The sequence below is a fragment of the Sciurus vulgaris genome (genome assembly GCF_902686455.1).
Source record: "Sciurus vulgaris genome assembly, chromosome: 1".
NCBI classification, from domain to species: Eukaryota; Metazoa; Chordata; class Mammalia; order Rodentia; family Sciuridae; genus Sciurus; species Sciurus vulgaris.
The window spans coordinates 63129807-63149736 of NC_136461.1; the positions used below are offsets into that span (position 1 = coordinate 63129807).

General features: G+C 37.1%; 1 protein-coding gene across 2 annotated transcripts in view; it reads right to left on the reverse strand.

Annotated features, from left to right (window-relative positions):
- Positions 1–15993: 15993 nt before the first annotated feature.
- Positions 15994–19930, reverse strand: part of SLC44A5 (solute carrier family 44 member 5) — a 330443-nt gene continuing 326506 nt past the window's right edge. Inside the window, exon 22 of one of the 2 annotated variants that reach the window (XM_079128981.1) lies at positions 15994–16849. In XM_079128981.1, coding sequence (XP_078985107.1) covers positions 16755–16849 — 95 coding nt within the window. In that variant the 3' untranslated portion in view covers positions 15994–16754. Of the gene's footprint in view, positions 16850–18927; positions 19489–19930 lie in introns of those variants that run through there. The other variant, XM_079128980.1, reaches the window with a different exon arrangement.

Below are 19930 nucleotides of genomic sequence, written 5' to 3' on the forward strand. Positions count from 1 at the left end.
TGGCTAATCTGCTTTCAAGTTGTGAGGACATTTTGGATTATCCAGTGATGAGATTGCTCAGGTTTCTGGTTAGGAACAGCTATCCAGTTGGACCCTCTGCACACCGTATCCAAAATAAAATTTTCTGGAAAACTCTTAGGAAGTAGGGAAAGGAATGGTATGAGAGGACATGGTACCCCTTGTCACCTATGTCACTAGAGCAGTTCCTTCAAACTAATGACAGGAGAGGATGGCTTCTAGGAACTTTCCTCATTAATTCTTAGGCAGATTTTAAAGGGCAAAGAACTGTGATGTTCTGAGTTCCAACAATCATTACAGCACCACATTAAGCACTTGACATACATAATTCAAAAAGTACTACCAGCTAGATATTTAACAGACACAAAACTGAGATATGAAGGAGAATTTCAGTTAACTTTCCTAAGTTGCCCCAGTGAGGAACTGTCTGACTCAAACAGACAGACTGTAACTGGAAACTGCTGATTAACTCTAGTAGCAGTTCTAAACTTCCAGAATCAGAGTGAAACTGTTCCTAGATAGATGTCTTGCTCATAGTAGGCAAATGAGTAGATATATCTTTAGTTCAGATGTTTCTGTCTAGTAAGAAGTCTTTTTTGGGAGGGAAACAGCATCTATTTTCCCAATGAAATCTTACTTAAAAATTCAACATATAAGAAACAAAAGTAGAGCTGCTGCAGTTGACATGAGGTAGAAGACAGAGCACCACCTGAGGCTTCCTCTTGTCCCCACCTACAGCCCCTAAGGCATAACACTGCAAAACTTGGCCACAGTAAAGTTTGAAAATTGTCAAAATGAGTCCCGTCCCTAACTCAGCATGACAAATACAATTTATCTGAAAAAGGCCTCCCTTGGCTAATAGGGTGTTAACATGGAACTCTTTTTATTTCAGTTTCTGTTGACTGTAGATCCACATTCCGAATGAACTCTGAGATAGATCACTATGGCTGAAAGGTTTCTTCCTGTCATCTCAATTCAGGGAAAGGGGCTCTGGTGGCCAAGTTGAAGAGTTGGGCACTTGATTCCTCTAGTTGGTAGGCACAGCGGACCAAGGGAGGGAAAGGATAGAAAGACTTGGCCAGGTACTTTGGCAATGGAGCGGAGAGAAGCTGTTGCGTTATGAAAGGCTGTGCTTCCAGATTGCATGTGTGTCAAAGCAAGCCAGCATGGAGGATTTCTCAGATTGTGTTCAGTAGGTTCACCCAAAGGGCACTAAAGCCTCAACAAAGAGAAGCTGGGGGAAGATTCCTAGGGACTGAGGGGAAAGGAACAACTGTCAGACTAAACTCATTCGCCCTAGGTCAAGGGAACTGTAGACATGAGACCATCAAGGAATCGGGAAGGAGTTCTGAAGAATAGGACTCCAATAGAATCCTCTTAAATACCTTCCCCATCCAGGGAATTGAAACCATTGTAATGGAGCAAGGCCAGAAATCAGTGCACAGCTGGGGGCTGGAGAAAAAATATATATATAGAAATGTCCTGCCCCTACAATATCATTGCCATCTCTCCCCTCACCTGCCTCAGCCTGTAGGCAGGTAGGATGTGGCTGGAGGAGGGGGGTCATTAGGGGTATGCCTTGGGAGTATGTATTTTCATTTAATTACTTGTTTGAGGCTGTGTCTTTTTATTTTAAGTGTATATGAAGCTTTCTTTTGCCTAAAAGGGAATAGAAAAGTTCTGAGTTTACCCAACTTTTCATTCAGGGCAAGGAGCATGTTTAAAGAGATAATAGATTTAAGTCACCTTTTGTTTATATTTATACCAACATATTTTGCTTATTCAACAACCTGGCTTTACCAATGTTCAGATAAAATATATACCTGTGACTTCTTTCAAATTCTAGTCCCACCTTCAGGAACTCCTAGACCAAGACGCTCTATGAAATAGCTCTTGAATCATTTGAAGAAAGCTTGTCCTTTCTCCTCTGATCTAGTTTTCTCTGTGTTCATTTCTCATGGGGCCAAACTTCACAGTTCTCCTTCCCCTGTGCCTTCTCCTCTGGAATTGCTGCTATCTGTCTTACCTTCAACCATATGAAGCCTGTGACTGGGTCCTGCCTCCATATGTTGAGGCACTATTCCCTTTTTGGTGACTGTAGAAAGAATTCCTTAATGTTCCTCACTGGCAATTTAACCTAATTAAAGTATGTGAGGTCCTTTGCTTACTCTTCCTTCCAGCATCAAGTTCAGATCCTTATGGTTTAGATATTAGGTGTCCCCCAAAAGCTCATGTGTAAAGTGATGCAAGAAAGTTAGAGGTGAAATGGTGAAATTATTGGCTTATGGGAGCCTTAACCTAATCAGCATGTTAATCTCCTGATAGGGATTAACTGAGTGGTAACTGTAGACAGGTAGGGTGTGGCTGGAGGAGGTGGGTCATTAAGGGTATGCCTTTGGGATAGGTATTTTGTCTCTGGTCTGCAGTCTCATAGTCAGTGTCTCTCTCCGCCCCCCCCCCCCCTTTCCTGGTGCAATGTCCTGAGCTCCTTTCCTCTTCCACACTCTTCTACCATGATGTTCTGACTCACTTCGAGCCCAGAGCAGTGAAGCCGGCTGTCTGTGGACTGAGGTTTCAAATAAACTTTTCTTCCTCTTATTGTTCTTGTCTGGTCTTTTGGTCACAGAAGTGAAAAAGCTAACTAAAATAAATCATGAGAACCTCTGTTTTGAAAAGTGTGCTGAGATCTGGGCACAGTCCTGCGTTGTAGTTCGGACCTTTTGGGACCTACTATCAAACCATTTCACTAATCTCCTCTAGCTCAGCAACTCTGTATGCCCTGCTTGCTCTTAACCATCTTCTGAATCTTTCCTTTTTGCCTCAAAGAGGATTTTATTCTTCTCTTATTTTGTATTGACTTTGGCATGTATCAGCACTAACCATTCTTGACATTTCTGCCTGTTTTCTAGAAAAACCCTCCTACAATGTTTCAACAGGAACTACCCCCTAGAAATGGTATCAGATAGCATCTGCCATTGTAGACAGCACCATTGCTATTTTGAAAGATATCTTTATGGGAAACAGCTGGCTCTTGCCTGCACCATCTGACAGATAAACAGCATTATCAAAACATAAGCAGGCTGCTTCTTTCCTGGGATAAGGGAAAACAAGACACCAGTAAGTAAACAGAAAATTATGATCTTTTCTTTCCCCTTGTTTTCTTGTATTTAATCAAACCACTTTCTAAAGAGCAAGTTTGCCATCAAAATTTGGATGCAGGTTATTAGATCAGTCAAGAAAACCAGTGATTTATAAAAACATCATGACAAATATAACTCAAACCTTAAAGTGATGAGGAAGAGACTAGCAGCCTGGTCTATTGATTTCAGTACAAGTAGAACATGCAACTGGTGTGTAAAGTGCAATTTATGGAGAAAGTGTCAAAAGGCAAGTTTCCAGCAGCAAGACCATCATCAGCCAGTAACTGAAACAAGAAACTCAAGAAATAAAAGCATGCAAATACTTTCTAATTATATCAAAGTCATAACCTCTGGTGAAGCTAATATCAAATGTTAGTGATATCATAGGAATGATAATGGAAAATATGAATTTCACATGTACCCCATCCATCAAGAAAAAGATACTCTCTTTAAAATTGATGATATTAATCATTGTTTTCTCCCTCACCAGACTATAATCACTATGAAGCCAGAGACCAGGTCAATTTTGTTCATTATTGTGTTCTTAGAACTATTCAGTCCCTAATTAATAGTCATAATTGAATGAATATGAACATTGATCATTTAATCAATTCTTTGGTGATATTTATTTATTTTTCATTCATTAAAAAGTAGATTCCTTAGAAGGAAATGAGAGGGACGGGGGTATGAAAAATGGTGAAATGAGACAGACATCATTTCCCTGTGTACGTATATGATTACACAAATGGTATTAATTGATATTGTGTACAACCATAGAAATGAAATGATGTACCCCATTTGTGTACAATGCATCAAAATGCAGTCTGTAAAAAAATAAAAGATAAATGAAAATAAATAAATTTTTTAAAAAGTAGATTCTTTGCTAGGCCTCTGTCCCAATAAGGATAAATAAAGGATGCTCCTTCCTTAAGCAGCCCACAGCTCAAGGAGGAAGACAGATGTATAAACAGAGGACTGTGACACAAAATGTTCAATATTCTGGGAGATATTTGAACAGAAGTCAGATGAGAGAATGACTAATTCTGGCCTGAGAAATCAGAAAATCTTTTCAGAGATTTCTGTTAAGCTGGGTCTCATGGAATGAGAGGCGAAAGCAGTGGTGGAGTGTATAAAGAATCTTTAACAAGTACATCTGAGAAAAACATCTTTTTTCTTTAGAATTTAAAGGTCAAGAGTATCTAAATTGACTTTTGGGGGACTTTTGTCGTTCAGAATCATACAAATTGTTCTCCATTAATCAAAATTATTTTTCCCCTTTTATATTTGACTTTGAAGACAAAGCCACAAGCAGATCCTTTCTCTCAGCCACATTTTTATGTTATGGTTACTTTCTCCCAAATCTGGAACTTGTGATTTGAAGTAATAGTCAAACTTGACATTTGTGTTCCTCTGCTAATTTTGTTTTCATAATACTGTTTTCCACATTGTGAAATGTAAATACAATTTTGCATCCAGATATAATTTATTTTGTCCTAAATAAATATCTACTCAAAGAAAGTAATAAAATCAAGATTCTTTAAAACAAACCACCCAAACCCTATTAATGCTAGAACAAAGAGAAGAAAAATGTAAAGATATACTTGATGGATTCATTTGTATTAAACCATGAAAATGTTGATCTTGTCCTTTTATATTCGTGTATGCAAGAACTAGAAGTTTCTCTTAGAGATAAACAAAACATTGCAATGTTTAAAAAAATGTCTTAATGAATAACATAATCCTCTTTGGGTGAAATAGCCACTATGTCCTGTGCCAGTTAATAGTTCTGTTATATCAGTTGAAGTATTAGCATGCTTATTTAATATTTTGTTCAAAGGAGTAAAAAAAAAAAGGACTGATTATGGTGATGATTACAAGACTCTATACATTTGTTAAAAGTCCTAACAGTACATTTAAAAGGCTGATTTTATCGTATGTCCACTTAACGTTGTAACATATTAAAAAAGAAAAGAGAGGGTGGAGAGAAAGAAAATAGACTCTCAGTTTTATCATTTGGAAAAAATTAAACTTTAGGTCCTTCCCTTGACACTGCTCTGGATTTCTTCCCAAAAGGCAATCACTTGGTACATTTTAAGCAGAAAAATTAAAATCGATCACCCACATAACTAGGCCAAGAAAGAATAGAAAACTTGGGATTTGACAAGATGGAAAAGGATCCAAGACAGGAAATTGACTTGGTCAGACGTGTGGAAAATCAAGGCAACCCACAAGGCCATTAATGAAGGTCCCCATAAGAGACGGCCTTGCTTCTGCACCCCACCCTCGGCTCCACTCTCTCCAGCTGGGAGGATTTATTTCAGAGCAGCCATGCCAGCGCGTTCCAAGGGAAACATGGTCAGAGCATGTCTTTCCAAGGGATGCTGCAAAGGAGGCACAGGTGGCCTGCTGGGGGCTCTTCTTCAGATGGCAGGGAGAGGAGGGAGGGGTCCAATCACAGCCATTGCCCTTGATCTCTGACTCAGGAAACCCACTAATAGAAATCTCAGCTCCAGAGGCAAAGAAGAGAAAACCCATTAAGGAGGCTTCAGCCTTCAAAACCAGTAGAAGTTGCATCTTTTCCTTTTTCCTGTTCCTGAAACATGTTGAAAGGCAGAGTTTACTCTGATGATGGCCATTAGAAATGACCAAATGACAACAGGACAGAAACATAAGGAAGACATGGAAATGGATCACTGTCTTTGGGTAGAAGCCAGTGTTAGATCAAAACTGCACAAGGATTAGCCACAGAGAATAAAGACAAATGCAAAACCATGAAGTGCCCCAAGGGGAGAAGGGTTGTTAGCATAACTGTGTAGGATTAGAACAGATTCTTGCAAAAATGTTTTACACTTTTACATGGAAAGCAGGAAAAGATATATAGCCACTCTTCCATACAGAAAATAAAAATAAAATTCCTGCACATTTGAGTCCTATCTACCACTCATGAGCCATGTGATATTGGATAGGTTCATTTATTTGTGCCTCAGTTTCACTATCTGTAAAATGGGAGAGAATATTAGTACTTATTTCATATAGTGTTTTTTTTTTTTAATGAGTTAAATATATGTAAGTCAGTTGCAGCAGTGAATGGCACATAATGAACAGTATATAAAGTTTGCTAATACAGTTGACATATAGTAAGAATTCCAGATTAGGTTTGGTCTTAGCAGCTAATAGCAAGTATAATCATAGATAACTCTGAAATCTGACTAAGGACTATCCACCATGCAGAGAGGTTTGTTTACAAAATTAACCAAGTTATCTCACTGAGCCATTTGTGAAGACATCCATGGATTCTTTCTGGATTTCCAATTCTATCTTCCTTGAACCCTATCCAGTATTCTTAGTTCCCAAAGTCTAAAATTAGAATAATAGCAAAGTGGTGTAAACCCTGGGTTGGCAATCAGGTGACTTAGAATCTCATTATGTGTTTATCAAGTCACCTGTTAAAGTTGCTTTCCTTCTTGGGTTTGAGTTAATTCCTCCCATCACAGGAGAGGAGTGGACTAGACAACAATCCATGCTTCCTTTGAGTTGTGACATATGTTATTCTATAACATTTTAGGTGATTTCTTACATTTATTTAAAAATTGAAAATGCCTTTCTTGCTGAGATGAAGTGCAAGAGAGCTTTAGTTTTGATCTAATATACTGTTCCAAATGTCTTTTGGGCACCTCTACCCTAATATCTCCTGCTGTTTCCTTCATTGTTTCTTATAAAGCTACTTTACCCCCTTCCCTGTTGTCCCAGGAGCCCAGCATTCTTTCCTTCTTGAGATCTGCCCAACTGTTCTCTTCCTCCCCAGATGTCTCAGAAGTTCTTGATGGTTGTCTGTCTACGTGGTTGCTTTTCTCTTTCTCCTCCCTGCCATCTTCCAGAGGGGCACTGTGTTTAGGCTTTTCTCAGCTCTCCTTTGACCAGTGTTTCTTCAGTTTTAACCAGCATTAGGATCACCTGGGGATCCTGTTCAAATGCGGTTCTGATTTGTAGATCTGAGCCAGTCAGAAGTTCCATATTTCTAACCAGTGCCCAGGGTGATGCCAAAGTTGCTGGTCCCCTACCACACTTCAAAGAGTAAGGCACATCGTTTTCTAAAATGAACACCTGGGAATACAGATATATTCCCGTTTAACACAATTTCAGGTTAGTATTCCTAAACTTTCCTTCTATTTTTCCTTGTTATAATATCACAGCTTACATAATTCAATAGTAACCAAAACATCTTCACAATATAACCCTGATTTGTGTTTATGTACTAATTCCCACAATCCCTAGCCTACACTTAATCCAATTTATCTAGGTAGCCTATATTTTTTCTAACTAGTTTCTTTCAGTATGCATTTTCCACTTTCTGCTTTCATGCCTTGCTTAGGATCTATTTTTTTTTTTTTTTTTTTTTTTTTTTTTTTTGCTGAAATGTTTATTCCTTTTATCCTGGTAATTCCAAATCTCATAACTCCTTCAAAACATGACACACGTACCATTTAGTCTGAAAAACATTACTATTTCCCTAAAATTCATAATCCCCTTTAAATACCCCTGGTGTTTTACTTACTTCATAATGACTGAAATTGTGCTTTATATTTATGTCACCTCTGCCATCAGACTGAGGACTCCTCGAGGGACTGCTTCAAAGCAGGAGAGGACTCTTTAGAACAAAGGAACAGAAGCACTTCTTTACTAATTATTTGACCTCTACAGACTGAGAATATGGAACAGATTCAAAAAAGTTTGGGGCAGCTTCATACAGCAATGAACTATTAGCTATGATTGAGGGTGCCTGGGACTTTTGGGGCAGGCCTCCCACTTTTTATTCATTGCCCCAGTCTTAACTAGTGCTGCCTCTGAGGAACTGCCCATGCAGAGGGCTGTGGCAGGGCTCAAAGAATAAGGCCCATATCCAGAAGGTCCTCACCATCTGTTGGGAATATGGAGAGGGGAGATACTGAGGGCTTCTACCACAAATTGCTTGGGCTCCTGCCTGAGGCAGAGCCCTGGACTGGAGTAACCCTGAGTCTGGTCTGTTATATAAGTATGTTCTGGGAGCTTATGGATCTGGGGTTAGAATACTTATTAAACAAATGCCATGAGGATTTGTCTAGAAATGTGCTTTCAACGTAATTTCCAGGCTCTGCATTTGATACCCTGCCTTTCCAATGTTTATAGCTACCACCTGTGCTTTCATTACTCACTCTAGTGTCTCGGTCTGAGACTGGCACACTTAACTTTATGGTGCCTCAAAGAAAAATAGGGATTTAAGTATCTCACGTACTCACAAATGACTCTTTCAAGAATCGAGGCTCTGTTTCCTATGGGAGGAGGAAGCTTCTTGGGCTATAGAATCAGACAGTGTTGTCATGGAATCCTCTAAGCCTGTTCATGATTGTGACTTCTGCCTCTCTTGAGAAATTGCATTGTTAAAAAACTTAGGTATGCTATTCCCAAACATTCCTTTTTTATAATCGAAGACTAAGAGAATTTTAGCACTTGAAGGTAGTTTAGAGATTGCCTATTCCATCGAGACTCATGAATGTGGAGAGCAAGGCTTAGGTTTAGTCTCCCGAGTCCAGATATAGGTAGTAAGTGTGAGGAAAAAGCACATCTATAATCTCTATTTCTAATACGTGTCTATATCCATGTCTACATTAATCTATTTGCTTATCTTTTCTCTGCAATGGGTCAGATTTGGTGTGTTTGGTGCTTTAAAGCCTTTAAACACTAAGATTTCACAGTCTCACCCTGGTGCCAACAGGGAGCTATCACCCTGCCTTCACAAATGAAGCATCTAACCTGAGAGAGGTGAAGTTATTAGTCCAAGAATGTGTAGCTACTGTGCCCCAAGCCCTGAGTCCTTTCTCAGAGGAAGACAATAGCAAGGTCCCTGCCCGCTGGAGGTAGGGGAGGGAGAAAGTTCTCACCCTCAGATAAAGGACAAAGAGGTCCTTACTCCACCTTTTGGCCTACTGTCTATTGTGTCAGCATCATATTCTCAGCCTCTGTAGATTCCACACTAAGCAGCTTCCTTGATCCTCCTGCCTCCTGGCTCATACCCTCTAAGATGGAACACACTTCTGGAGCTTCTGTCCTCCAGCTTCAAACACTTTCAGTGCTACATTAAGAATCATTCTGGGGTCTGGGACTGTAATTCAGTGGCAGAGTGCTTGCCTAGCATGTGTGAGGCACTGGGTTCAATCCTTAGTGCCACAAAAAAATAAACAAAGGCATTCTGTCCATCTATGACTATGAAGAAAAATTTTTAAAAAAGAATCATCCTGTCTACTCAGGTGTAGTCACCCATCAACAATTTCCTGCTGTGTAAGCACAGTGCACAAAGACAATGTTCAAATCATGGGACTTACCTCTCCCTGTCTACCTTCCTTATGGAATTCTCATTTCCTTCCTGATACCTTTAATATCTTTCTTTTTTCAATATCTTATACCTACCGGCACTATCCTTCCAAAGACAATGCAAATCTTAGCTCCTTCATGAAGTCTTCCCCCATATCATAATTCATTTGTTGAAGAAATATTTAAGGAGCACCTACAGTATGATAGAATAGAGAACAAGAGAGCCTGTGCCCTCATGGAACTTTCACTTTTGTGAGAACTTTAAATAAGCAACTGAGCACTTGTAATGATTGCTCTAAGGAAAAGGCAATGGACAGGGACACAATAAACTGTGAAATCTTGCCCATTCCCTGAGATCCAGAAAGAGTTTAATAACTATCAACATAAATTTTTTCCCCCTTCAAATCTGAGGGAAGACCTGATAGTAGGATATCAGCATGCATTTGCATCTAGGTTTTATAACACTGAGTAATCTGGGATCTTTGCTTTGATGAGGGCACCTTGTGTCTGAGAGTCAAGTGATCAGTCTCAGGTAGGAAAAGTTCTTGGAGCAGTTCTGCGTGTAAGCTCAGCATGGAGCAAACAGCTGTTTCTTCAGGACTGACTGGGTGGTACTGGCAAAAACTTCAATTCCCTGGAGATTGAATGAAATGCACATGGCACTCTTTCATGTGAATTCAGCTAAAAGCTGGCTAGGGAACAAATGACAGCCAAATAGCATGCACTGCCATAGTAGTGAATCTTCCCTTTGAAGATTATGTCAGTAGTGTTCTTCCCTCCAATACCACCATGCTATAAACCAGAGAAGAGCCTTCAGTGGTTTGAGAAATATAGCAGAGCTGGAAGGGAAGCATTTTAGATCAGCTCTTATTCCTGGACTTTTTTTTTTTTTTTTTTTCTTTTTAGCATGGTGCTGGAGATCGAACCCAGAGCCTCACATATGCTAGGCAAGCACTCAGCCATTGAGCTACCCCAGCCCATCTGTTCTTAATGTTAAAATTTTGGTATTTGGCTAAGCTTCTTACTGAGATAGAGACTGTTTATGCATTTCTGAGACAGCCGTGACAGATGAGAAGTACTCGTGTACCCTACTGTATGTGTATACATACATACCCTAATACACATTTGCACATCTTACACAAGTACAGGCACCCACTGCAGGCTTGTCACTCTGAGGCAATCAAGGCCCATCAGGGGTTCTTCCTACACATGATTTATTTTCTGCTTTTATGATCCATTAAGGATTATTTGAGAGTGACTATTTCATAATGTTTCACACTTGATAAGACCAGGTCAAGAGCAATTTATATACCCAAGACTAACATAGGCAAAATTGGTAATAAAGACAAAAAATTATGTGAGAAGCAAATCAAAATTATTTTTTAAAGCTTTAAATAGGAGTCAAATTTAAACAACTCTGCTTTTAAAAAAGGTTAAATTTAAAAATTCATTAATTTTAAAATAATTAGGAAACAAATACTTGTTAGCATTTCTTGTATTTTTGTATTATGATTTTTATTTCTTTATCATAACATCTTCTTTCTGTATGAGCAGGGAAATGCACTTTGTACTCAGATATTATTTATAGCACATAAATGTTAAAATTAACATTCTAAAAATACCCTGATGCTCTGAGCAAACCATATGAAAAAAGAATTTTATGATTCAAAAATCTTTAACTTGCCCTTTTGATATGATTTAAGCTTTGAATTTGATTCCACCTTTAAAAAACAATATTCAGGTTATCATGTTATAGAAAGTAAAATGATTTGTCTATTAATCAGTTTACATAGTGAGTTGAAATAAACACAATTGTTATAAATGGCATGACATAAAATGACTCCTTTCTCTTTTATGGTCACCTAAAGCTATTTAAAGACCCACCAAAAGAAAAAGAGTAAGGTCTTGTCTCTGTTGATTTTGAGACTGGTAAGGCCACCTTGCTCTGCCTAAGGAAAATGGAACCCCAGCAATGAAACCTGAAGTACGGACTCAAGATATATTTGAGGTGTGCTGTCCATCAGGGGCTTCCTCTTAGCAATCCAAGGTAGAAAGTCAGAAGAAAGTTTTTGCATTGACCTGCACAAACTCATGGAGCTGGGTCTGCAGAGAAAAACCACCAGACATATAAAATACAGACCTAAGGCCTCAATTTTGAAGGCTCAATCATCCAGCGATGCGACATTTAATTTAAATGTTATTCAGATTTTAGCATTAGAGAACAAGTAAAGGTTAAGGGGCTGTAAAAATGCCATCCAATTCTCTGGCTTCATAAGCCTGGTTTAATGCCAGAATTTAAAATTAAAAAGGTCATCATGAGCAAGCATGTCAGGAGAGCTGAAGTCTCAATGAAAACCCCGTTGGCTACTCGAAGAGGTCTGTCACTGGTGACCAGAGAATTCAAGCTATGTTAAAGAAATCTCATGTTGGATTTGGAATGAAGTTCTGGAGGAATCACTAACATCCTGACTCAGGTGCAGGGGTAATGGTGGAAGGAGTTTCTACCTATTGTAATGCCCTTCTCTAGCTTTTCAGAGAGGCCCCAATCAGCTGCCCACTGGGAGAGGGAGGGTGGTGGTAAAGTCAAAGCATCAAGGTTCTGAGAGTCCTCAGGTAAGAGAAGCTCTCCATGAATGGCTCCCAAGCATCAGGTCTCCATGAACCAGACCCAATAATGGGTCCCATCCATATGCTCTTATGTTATCTTCCAGCAGTCCTGGGAGGAGCAGATGTGCTTCAGGTTTCAGCTAAGAAAGTCTCTGAGGGGCCGAACACTTGCCCATGGTCACCTAGTAACAGGATGGCTTTGAAGTTCGCTTGGTCTGGCTCTAAAGTCCCTATTAATAGTCATTGTGCTGTGACCAGGCTCAGTCATACATGCCTATCCACTTGCCACTCCAAAGCTTAGCTTAAGCAGCTGGCTAAATCATCCTTTCTTTTCCTCTCCCACTTCCATTTCCTTCTGAAGAACTTATAAGTCTTTCAATTTGTTTTAAGCAAGAAAATGAGACAGACCAAATTGGAGTGAAGGAAGTGAGAAAGTCTGAAAAAGAGAATTCATCTTGATGTGGAGAGGAAAAGAGAGCACACCAGCTCATCCTGAGAGAAAGGCCTTGGACCACACCCTCTACAAAAAGAGGCAGATTTTTTTTTTTTTTTTTTAATCCTCAATCATACATCATATTGGGACATTATTCTTTGTTGTTTATGTGCTTGAACTAAACACATCAATGTGATTAGTTTACTGTCTGCTTCATACTGTTTACCAGAGGACTGAGAAATATTTTTGTTTAATTACTGGTTTCCAATTTGCTGAGTTCCTTTTCAATAGAATCATTAATTACATTTGGAAGGCACCCTACTTCCTGTAACATTACCCTCTTGAGTTGCATGACAGACTTCTTTAATATTTCCTTAGGTTTTCTTGTTCTCTCTTTGGATACCAATGCTTTTCCCAATTTCTTTCTTACCTTACTTTTTCTTTTCTGTGCAAACACAGTCATGAAATCAAGCACATTCTTCTGGGTTGAAGAATGTGGAGATTCCTGGGTTATTCTAACAGTGAATCAAGTTCAGACTGTATGTTAGTTTATAAGAAGAATGCAAACATCTTTCTCTTTTGATAAGCCTCTCTTAGCCTTGTTAACACATTGTGCTTTTAAAAGTAAAGGGCCAGAAGTTAAGATGTACCATGTTTTTGAGCCAGCAGTAGAAGGGCATTTTACCTTCATTCACAATTACCCTTTGCTTAAAATATTCTGATTCATGCAGTTGTTTATTTGTTTGAACTAAACACATCTATGTGATAGGTTTACTGTCTGCTTCATACTGTTTACCAGAGAGCTGAGAAATATTTTTGTTTCACAATGGGGGGAAACCAAGGGAGTTAAATTTAAAGAAAAAATTTACCAACTTCGAATAATAAAATCCAATTGATTACCTTTAAACATGTCACATAACAGCCCTTATTTACCAACACAGAAACCATTACAGAAGATACTGCCAGATTCTGTACTGTTTGACAACCTTTTATTCTAAGCAATTGGAAAGTTGTAAATGGTGGGAGTGGATTCATTTGTTCTGGGTCCATGACTGTAACATCATCCTGATGTCCAAGCTTTGTATAAAGTGGCACTCAGTGTAAATTCATTAATGAATGAATTTACATTAGTTTTAATGGGGTTGGCTTTGTTTTCTGGTTGATTATAGATTTACTAAGGACCAGAAGTAAATTCAGCTAGAGCCTGAGAGAAAAGTCCTCAATACCCAAGTTAGCTCCAAGACTGAAAACATGTTAGATGGGAAGTAACTCTGAAGAAGTAACTTGTTTCTATATGTATTTATCATATATAATTCTGTTTATTTTTCAGACCCAGATAATTAGATTTCAGACAGAAAAACTGTTGATTTCAATAGAACATGCATCTTCTATTTTGATTTTTTTCACTAATAATTTATTGAATGACATTCTTGTATAGCTATATTTTAAAAACACAAAGAGTTGCAAACATCTAATGATAATATCTGCAAGAAACTGGAAAAAACGTTAAGATACCATTTTATACACTGTGGTCTGTAATAATGATTTTAGTTCAATTTTGTCCCCATGTCTTATGCCAAGAAAGACTGATTTATAAAGCATGTTCCCCTATCCAGAACCAGATAATACTGGAGATAATTACTATGCCTGGTTAGAATTTAAGAGCAATTTCCTGAGGCACCACTTGTAAAAGTGAAAGAACATACATTGGAATAAGTACTGGTTGGCTCTATACTAAAAGGAAAATAGGGAATTGTTGCACAGAGCCCATTTCCAATATCAGTTTAAATAATACATCATCCTGAAGATCTCATAGAACCCTTCATTGTGTGATTTTATTATATGGATACATAAACTTTTTAAACTTTGTGTGTGTGTGTGTGCATACAGAAAAACCAAATCAATTATAGTCCAATTCCATACAATTTATTTGCAAATATCAGTGCTTTATCAACCAAAAGTAAGAGGTAATAAGATCTAAAGCACAATTTGGATTTCTCCTGGAAATCAAACTATATTTTTACATCAAATAAAGAGAAAATTGTTACCTATGTTAATAAACATCTTATTTTATTTTAAAAACACTGAAAATGGCAATAACATTGCTTTATTTTACCTTTGAAAGGAACCCATTATATTTTAAAAGAAAATTAATTTTGAAAACTTAATAATTCAACTTTAAAAAGATGCTCTTTTAGCTTAAGATAGATCAATAATAGGTTCATTTAATGTTGTTTTAGAAAACTACTGTGAACTACTCTTCACATATTTTCAGGGACTCTAAATTTATCCATGCCTTAAAAATGATATTTTATTCTTATGAAGTTGGCAAAACCAAATAAGGGAATGAGCAGAATTGGCAAATTAAAATAAAAATCAATTAATTAGTTTAGGGCATTGTTTGGGTTTTTTTAAAACATCGATTTTTTTCATTTATCTTTGGCTTGTGACTTGGATAAATATTCAGTTTTAGTTACTTGATTTACCAATGGAACATTTTAAAATACAGATATTTTTTGAATAACCCTAGATACTTGGTACAGAGAAGATGTTATAGTATGGGAGGATTTAAAAAACAAAAACTTTTTTTTCTCTCTCTCTCTTTCTTCTTCTTCTTCTTCTTCTTCTTCTTTTTTTTTCCTAGCTTAAAGAAACAAAAAGGCAAATAGTTTTTATCTAAATCTCTATTAGAAAAAATATATTTGAAGCAATGAGTAACAACAAATCCCATTAAGTATTAAACATTTTAGTTATTAAAGATGCTTACATAAGGATTCCTAACACTTCTGCACGGCAGAAGAGCTCAGACGATCATGTTCTCATGTCAGTTTCTTTTTGGCATAAAAGTATCTAAAGTCACATCTAAATAAATGTGATAACAGATAAACCAGTAGTAACTTATTGTTGATTGATTCCTGAAGTTTTCACAAACTATCATTATCTGATTGACATATCTTAGGGTGAATGCTTTTATGTACTCTTCCCGTTACACCAAATAGCACACTGAATTTATTTTCTTTAAAGTTAGTAGTACTAGTAGAGTTTTTTAAAACTGAATTCAAAATTGTTTCTGTTTCTATTGGCGCAATAAAAAGTTAACATGTTGTAAGTAAACTGGTTGTTTTGTATCAAAAGCTAGAAAATGAAACAGCACATATAGAACAGGTTTTGATGAGAATAAGCAATCATTTATAATGGAACTATTCAGTACATGATATCTGTAAGCACCCTTTCATGGGTAAAGTTTCCCTTTGTAATTGCCAGAAGTTTCCCTTTCCAATGTGTATAAAACACTGAGAAATACAATCTTATTGTATTTTCAAAGATAATCTATAAAAAGATTACAGTTTTTTTCTTTTAGAAAAAAAAAATAAAGAAACCCAATGTCATTTTTTCCCCCTTGTGTATAGTACACATTCATGAATGTCCACTAGGCACTAGGGAAATTGTTTATACCACACAATGTATTCTCTAGTATTGAGAATACCAAACATGGTGAAATGACCTATGGGTTCCATTCAGTGAGCAAGAGGAAAACAAATGCAAGAAGACTTGTTGTAATCACTAAACATCGCAGGTTTTAATTTTTTTAAACAATGTTTGTAAACTTGCCCATGAAAGCTGGGTAGTATTAGCCAGTAAGGCACTTTGTCAGAGGACGAAGTAGTAAAGGCTGGATGATTGGCAATTTGCTTAACAGGAAACATTCTATACTAAAAACAGCAAAGACTGGAGTGGGGTGGTCCTTTTACTGGTTTACTGTCAAACAGGAGTGGGGAAAGCCCTAAAAATGTTTATTTCATTTTGTTTACCAATTTTCCCTGCAGAAGAAGTCTTTTAGTTGTCATCTTAAAAATATATTAGGAGCTATCAATTTAATAGTGTACCCTTTTCCAATCTAATATCTAAAAGAATATTAACACAGTAGTATTTTCAAAACATCCAAGCCACTCTTATTTAAAAAATGAATTACAAAACAAAAGATATTAGTATAAAAATGTTCCATGTTATTAACAATTCCCTTGCAACTTCTGATGGCTTTACATATTACAATATAAGCTTTGGTATAAAACATGCAAATGCAAGCCAACAAGGTCGTGAATACAGTGTCGCCAAACACAAAGCACTTATGAAACAAGTGTCACGCAGACAGCAGATGCGGGAAGGTAACACGCGGCAGGATGACCAGTTTGTTCTTCTACTGGTTCTTAGTTTGAATCTTCCTCCATCAAAAGCTTCATCAGAGATTGACTCACGAAATAGGGTTTTGCTTCAGAACCTTCATTTCGTTCTAAATCTTCCACTAGGAGGAAGAATGGCACAGAGTTAAGTGTCAAAGCAAAACTGTAAGAGAAGTAACATCGCCATCTGCTGCATACTTGTTTTACAGCAATTTACAATATCACTTTTTTAAAAATAGTTGCTTGGCATCAACGTTATTGTAAACATAGGTATGAAAAAACAATCAGCCCTTGTTATCATGATAGCAAAATATTAGCTCATTCTGTCTACCAGGTCAGATTCTGCCAATATGGAATGTCTGTCAGTTGCACTACCTAGGAAATAACTTTTACTTTATTTTTCTCCATTTACTTCCTAAATTACTATATTAGTTCAAGATTGTTTTTGCTTGGCCACCAACAACCTGAACAGTACAGCCTTGAAAGATAATATTTGTACAATTTTAGCATACAGTATTTCAAATCCTTCAAATGAAAGTTTTGAGAAATATTGCTCCGTTTTTACAGTTATTAGTTTAATTGCTCTGTAAGACAATGGCTTCCATGTTTCTTTTAAAAAACAATGCTCATTTTTACTCTAAGCATTTCAATTGCACAAATAAGTCATAAATGGAGAGTATCTTTCTGACTAGGAATAAGCCCATAATACAGTTAAACAGGCAACTAGTTTCTCTTATGTTGATTTAAATCTTTTTCAAATGATTTTCCAACTTTTATGTGTGTCCAGATCAACTAGAGAAGTTCATAATAATTGACACAGTGGCCCATGTTCCGGCATAGCATATCAGAATCTCTTGGGCAGGGCAAGGGCATTTATCTGTATTTAAAACAAGTTCACTGGTAGAGATTGCTGTTTTACTAGATCTTTGTTGTGGCCCTTGAATTATTGAGCAATAAAGTAACAGTAAAAATCTAGAAACATAATCAATCACTTTCCTTGTATTATACTTCAAGAAGAAGAATAAAGAGTTTTTGTTTTGTTTTGTTTTGTTTTTTGCCGAGATGTGAGGCCAGGTGACACTGTGACTACAGTAAACTCAAGAAAGGAAGTCAAGAATAAGTTGCTGATCCATAGGATGGATATTTTGAAAACCTTTTCTATTCATTGACTATTTACTATTAAGCTTCCATAATCAGTCTAAATCTAGGTTTCCACACTTCCTTCGGTATAATTGTTATATTTATATTAATTGGCAACACAATGATGCATTTCTGACTCTCTTCTTGGGTGTGCAGATCATGTTCAGATCAACATGTCAAGTCAACATGTTCCATTCAGCCATTACTTAGATAATCCTTATATGAAAAGCTTAGTGTTAAAGCCAAAAGGATGCCAATGGATTTAGTGATTCTTTTGGGGTACAGTTTTATACTCTTAGCAGCATCATATGCATTTGCACACGGGCAGGATAGGTAGGTATGTGAGCATCTGATTAATGCTTTGCTCTGCCATGCAAGACATAGGCAGGGCTTACCAGAAACCAGGTTTTTGCTCTGACCAGCAGCAGTGGAGGGTGACAAAAGCACTTCTCTTAAGCCCTGGAAAGAGATATTTCCTAACCCAGAGCATGTCCCTTGTAAAGGTACCAGATGAGGTACCTAATGGAGGACCACAAATATATTTCCTTGGGGTAAATACTGAAGTGTCTTATTTATCTTTTCTCTATCGTCACTGAAGATTGAGCTAACCTTTACCCTTTTGTGGAACAAAGCCACATAATCCCTATAATCTAGAAATACAAGTATTCTCATGAAGAGAAAAATCACTCTTTTGAAACAAATCCATATTGATCTTCTATGTAGTTGGAGTAGGAAATTCTGGCTGGAGACAAAAGGCCTGAGTTACATGGGAATTTCGGTTTAGAATATTCTAATGGTGATTGGAGGCTCAGATTGTTGGAAATGACATTCTAGGACTCAGATTTGACTTCAATATAAAATATAATTTCACTAAAACGAACCATCTGTGAAGGTTCCTCACTACCTTCACCTAGTAATGCTCTGTAGAACCTGTGTGACAGTAACATCTAAGATGATTGTTATGGACTTGACTCACATACTGAAATATACTTTCTAAGGAACCATTAATACACACTTAATCACAGTTTGGAGATTTGTCCACCAGCTTGAACAATATAAATAAAACCATAGCACCATATTTACAAATTTAGTACCTTATGCTGGTTAACTATAAACAATATTTTTATGGCTAACTAATTACACATTTATAGTGCCTTCAAAAATTTCATGAATATCCTTTACAAATATACACTTATAAAAAGAAAGGCTATCAAAGTGCTGTAATGGAAACAGCACACCATTATAAAAGTTATGAAAACACTTTCTGCTATAGATTTTAAAAAATGATTGACATTAACACTTTGCTCTTCGGCTAGGACCACAGTCTATAAAGTAGACTATTTCACAGAGGCCATTGTCTTCAAGAATCTAACACCTCAAATGGTACCAAGTGCTGGCTTCTTAGAAAGAGCACAGAAATTTCACATTACTCCACAGCAACATTTTCAAATTACACTTGACCTAGTTTACAAAATGTCAACTTAAGAGTGGGTGGCACTGCTGGGAGCTTTTCTACTCTGCTTGTGGGGAACTGGATGCTTCTTGATCAGAATCCCGTGCAGGTTAGGGGAAATGAAGTAGGGTTTTTCTGCAGATCCATCATTTCTTTCCAGATCTTCACCTGTATATGCAGCAGCCAAAGCAGGGCAAAAGCAGCAAGCAGCAGAATAATCATACACATTTTTATAAATTGGAGAATCGAACAGGGAAAAATCAGAAAAATCAGAATTAGTCAAACATAAGACAAATTAGCACAGTTCAATTGCTGATGCTGGACAAGGTGAGAGGCCCCAACCTCTGCCCAGAAGCACTGGCCCTTCACACTAGTCCCCTCCACTCCCAAAGAAATTTATTCAGATAGTTTCAAAGTTAACAAGGCTGTTCGTGTTCTTTAAAATTATCTTTAAATCCTAGGCAGTTTCTTTTAGAAACTTATAAAGTGCCACACTCCTGGGGATGAAGTTGAACAAAAAGTATTTTAATTATGTGGTAAATGTAAAACAGTTAGATTGCAGAGTTTAAAGTCACTCTTTTTTTTTTTTTTTTTTTTTTGGTACTGGGAT